This window comes from Gekko japonicus, unplaced genomic scaffold, assembly GCF_001447785.1.
Source record: "Gekko japonicus isolate JY-2015 unplaced genomic scaffold, Gekko_japonicus_V1.1 scaffold889, whole genome shotgun sequence".
NCBI lineage: Eukaryota > Metazoa > Chordata > Lepidosauria > Squamata > Gekkonidae > Gekko > Gekko japonicus.
Genome location: NW_015165262.1, coordinates 109006 through 113605, shown reverse-complemented (window position 1 = coordinate 113605; position 4600 = coordinate 109006). Strand labels below are relative to the sequence as shown.

Here is a 4600-nt window from a genome sequence, read left to right as displayed (position 1 = left end):
GGAATGCCAAGTGATTTGCACGGGCTCCACTGAAATACATTGCAGCACAAAAAAAGTTGCAAAGAAAATGTGGAATGGTTTCTCCATTAAGGTCCTTGGGCCAAGTTAGGCTATTCTGGGACTGGAATGACAGCCCCCAAAGTGGAAAGACAGTCCCTAGGAATAGAATCTGTGCTCCGGGACTAGACTAACAGCCCCCAGAGTGGAAAGACAGTCCCTAGGAAGAGTATCTGTGCTCCGGTACTGGAATGGCAGTCCCCGGAGTGGAATGATGATCCCTAGCAATAGAATATGTGCTTTATTAGTTGTGAATTTTCTGGGCCATATGGCTGTATGGCCTTGGTCTTGGCATTGTAGGACCTGATGTTTCACCAGCAGCTGCGACTGGCATCCTCAGAGGTATAACACCGAAGGATGGAGTACTCTCTGTGTCAAGGTGAGAAGAAGAAAAGAAGGCCTTGACACACCTTCTCACCTTGACACAAAGAGTACCGTGTTATACCTCTGAGGATGCCAGTCACAGCTGCTGGCGAAACATCAGGTCCTACAATGCCAAGACCACGGCCATACAGCCCGGAAAATCTACAACAGCTAACTACCCCTATGGACTTTTCTGTGTTGCCCTCCTTACTTTCAAATTTGTGACCATTTGTTTGTCTTATGCACATGGTATGTATACCTGCAGATATTAAAGAAATGATTGCACCTTTAATTTTGTTGTACTGTGTACAATGACAATAAAGTATATTATTATTACTATTCTGAAAATGAATTTAAATAAAGGACACAGCAGGAGACCACTGAGATACCGCTATAGCCACTGGCCAACTCCCACCTTTTCCTGAGTTTAGCCCAGCCCAGAGGCATGGCTAGGGGGGTTCCCAAGGGTTCCCAGGTCCCCCTAAATTTCTGGGGAGTCCTTTCCTAAATCCCATATGGTTCCACTTCCATAGATAGTGACAATGGCCTATGATGTCACTAGCTCCTCCCTATGATGTCACTGGGCCTCGGTTCTTTTAAGGACCTGGCATAGCAATGCCTCTGGCCCTGGCCCAGCCCCCCCCTCCCGGAAATTGGAAAGTCTACGCCCCTTTTCAAACTACCTTTGTATTCCATTTTAGTAACTGGTTGCTAATGGGTTTTTTTTTTTGTCATTTCAGACAGACCCGTTTTAGTAACCGGCTGCTAGCAGAATTTCCTTACCTGTTCATACAAACCCGCTTGTGTTGGGTTAGCAAAGCATGGTTGAGCCACTTTTGAGGGAAACTGCTTTCTTCCATTTTCTACCCCTTCGTTACACTTCTGAATCACTGTGGTGTGCTGTTTAAAATGTTAATAGTGCTTCCTACAATGCTGCTTTTCCTGCTTCCGCCCTTTTTAGCTGTGTGATCTTCCTCTGACTTTTTTTAATGTTCTAAGTTGAGTGCTATAGCGCTAAACCAATATACCACTTTGGTGTTATGGCGGCACCGTTGAGATGCCTTGACTCCAGTAGGTTCTCTCTCCTTTCTGTGTTTCAGCTCTTGACCCTTGCTCTGCCTACCTCACCCTGAATGAACCATGGAGGAACACAGAGCACCAGTTCAATAGTTCTTTCGACCAACCGGAGTGTGACAGTGCTGTTGATGGGGAATGGTACCGCTTTACCGGGATGGCTGGTGATGCTATGCCCACCTTTTGCATCCCAGAGAACCACTGTGGTACCCATGCCCCAATCTGGCTGAATGGCAGCCACCCTCAAGAATCAGATGGCATTGTTCAAAGACAAGGATGTGCCACCTTCAATGGGAACTGCTGCTTTTGGAACACCACAATTGATGTCAAAGCATGCCCGGAAGGCTATTACATCTATCGCCTTACAAAGCCCAGTGTCTGCTACCATGTCTACTGTGGATGTAAGTAGCCACTAGCTAACCTTATGTTCTTTTACAGCTACTTCTTTGGACAAAGCACATACCGAGTAGGAGAAACATTCTCTTTTTGGTGCATGTATTCTTTCAGAATGAAAATGCACACCCATCAGAGCCACATGGTACAGTTCATATATAAGGGGAAACGTATATCTCCATCAGGGGTCATTGGGGGGGGACGTGGGGGGACGCCATCCCCCCGGGTGAGGTGCGGGAGGGCGAGGCCTGGAGCTCCCTGCTGGTGCCCGCTGGAGGTCGCCGCCGGCTGTGGGGAGGCCACACTTCCGGTGATGTCAGGGGGTGTGGCATATGCTAATGAGTTATGCTAATGAGTCCCCCTAGCTCTTTTTCTACGAAATGACCCCTGATCTCCATAATGACAAGGATAGATACTTAAAAAATAAATAAAGCTGGGGCTTCAAAGAACCTAAGAGATATATTGCTATCATATATCTAATTACAAACAAGGCGATAGAGTGTGGATTAATAGATCCACAAAATGAACAGATAGTGGAGATTTTCCTACAAACCTTAAGGAAGCCACAAGTTTGCAGAAAATCTGATATATTTTTTAAAATGTATCAGGAGATTAAAACCGCTCCAAATAATAGAAACAACATCAGTAGTTTTAAGGACAGAATGCCCACTGAGCTCTCAGACACCAATTTGGGGGTTGCTAGGTAATAGTAACAATACTGCCGGGCCTTCTAAGCCTTGTTTTCTGTAAAGCAAGGCCATGAGGGGGGAGAGCGGGGGGGGGCTTAAAGGCCAAAACAGACCTGGATATGGTTGCCAATCTCTAGTTGGGGCATGGAGTTCTCCCAGAATGACAGCTGATTTCCTGACCATAGACAAAAGTTCCCCTGAAGGAAAAGGCAAATTCTATGGAATCACATGCCTGTTTAGTCCCCCCCTTCCCAAATTCTACTCTTCCTAGGCATTGCCCCCAAATCTCCAGGAATTGGCAGCCCTAGCTCTGGAAAGGGCCCTTTCCCCCCACCCATCATGTCACTTGATGGAGAAGACTCACCAGGGACCGGCCCATCAGGAACCACCTCACTATCCACACCACTTGGCCTGGCCCAGCAGCAGCCACCAAACATTTGGGCTCGCCTGATGGTGGTAGCCATCATGCCACTGGGCCCAATGGTGGCCCCTGACTAATTCTAGACTAGTGCTGATAGTGGCCACCAAGCAACTGGGCCTGGCCCAGTCTGGCACTGGGAGCAGCCACCATACAACGGTTTCCAGCCTGGCACCAGTGGCAGTAGCCAGCAAACAACTCAGCCAAGAAGATGCTGCTGGGGGCAGGGAGAAGAGGGAAAGCTGGAAACAGGAAGCAGATTGGTATGTTGGCTGATGGGTAGGAAGAACAGAAGGAAGCAGGAAAAGGCTATGTGAGCTGGGGTAGGGGATAATGAGATGATCCCGACAAGTACTTGTGAGTTTCCTGAGGGTGCATTCAGATGGGGCATTTACCATGGTATAGGTGCCGGTTGGAATCAGTGTACTGGCGTTCACACATAGAACATCTGCCTTCCGTCCCTAACCGTTGTAAAGAGCTTTACACCGTTGCATTCTGCCACTAGGTCCCCAAGTGGTGGTATCCTGAGTGCAACGGTTGTAATCGGTTTACCCCCGTCTGATCGCTCACCGGTGTAGAGCCACTTCTGTTTGGAAGCCCGAGGCTTCCGATTTTCGCCCGCCATTTTTTTTTTAGGTTGCCAATATGCGCTTGGGCGAAGCTTCGCCCTGGCGTTTTTTTTTTTTAAAGCCCTCCATCAAGGGGGTGTAGTTTGATCCCTCCCTCCCTCCCTGTGGCCTATGGGGCCCACCTCTGGGCCGGGCGAGTGGCGGTGGCAAGTCTCAAGGCTGCGGGAGGGCAAGCGACTCAGGCAGACGGGCAGGAAGTGCTGCTCTCTGAAGCCCTCCTTGGGCTAGAAGCAGCGAACTCCAGGGGAAGGGCTCCGCTCTCGCCCTGCCCTTCCGGTGCTCTTCTGCGCTGCTCTGTGTCCGGGGCCCCCCCATCCCTGGACCTTAGAGGGCGTTCTCCCCCCCTCAACCCCTCTGGCGTGACACCTGCTTCTGAGGAGGCTGCCATGCGGTGGGGGTGTGTGGGCTGGAGGCCCGCAGAGGACAGGTGCTCCTTTCTGGCTTCCCACCTGCGAGGTGCCAGCGCAGGGGCCAGTCTGGTGCAGGCGTGCTGTGGAGGCCTTCAGGTGGTAGCCTGGAGATGTGTCCTGTCTCCCCCCCCCCGAACGGCGTCTCGCTGCAGTCTGCTGAGCATCATGTAGGCAGTACCGTCTCCATGACTGTACTGCAGGAGCGAATGGTGGAGCCCGAGAATGCCATCACAGTGACTCCCCTGCGGCCCGAAGATGACTACAGCCCTCAGGAGCGGCGAGGGGGAGCCCTGCACTTCCCGGAGCGGCCCGAAGGAGCGGCCCCCAAAGAGCGTCTCTCGGCTTGCCTGATGTGAAACGAACGGGGGCTCAGCTTCAGCATTGCAGAGGGGCAAGAGCTCCACGCCGTACGGGCAGGGGGACTCGGGGATTTTCATTTCGCGGATCGCAGAAGGGGGTGTGGCACATCGGGACGGCACCCTGCATGTGGGAGATAGGGTCCTCTTGATCAACGGGGTAGACATCCAGGCAAGCACCGCAACCCTAGAGTCAGATTCGACTGGCTTT

General features: G+C 51.3%; 1 protein-coding gene across 1 annotated transcript in view; it reads left to right on the top strand.

The window, feature by feature from the left end:
• Window positions 1-4600, top strand: part of OIT3 (oncoprotein induced transcript 3) — a 62147-nt gene that overhangs the window by 1606 nt on the left and 55941 nt on the right. Inside the window, exon 2 of the mRNA XM_015410184.1 lies at window positions 1496-1895. Within this exon, the coding sequence (XP_015265670.1) occupies window positions 1496-1895 (400 nt within the window). The remainder of the gene's footprint in view (window positions 1-1495; window positions 1896-4600) is intronic.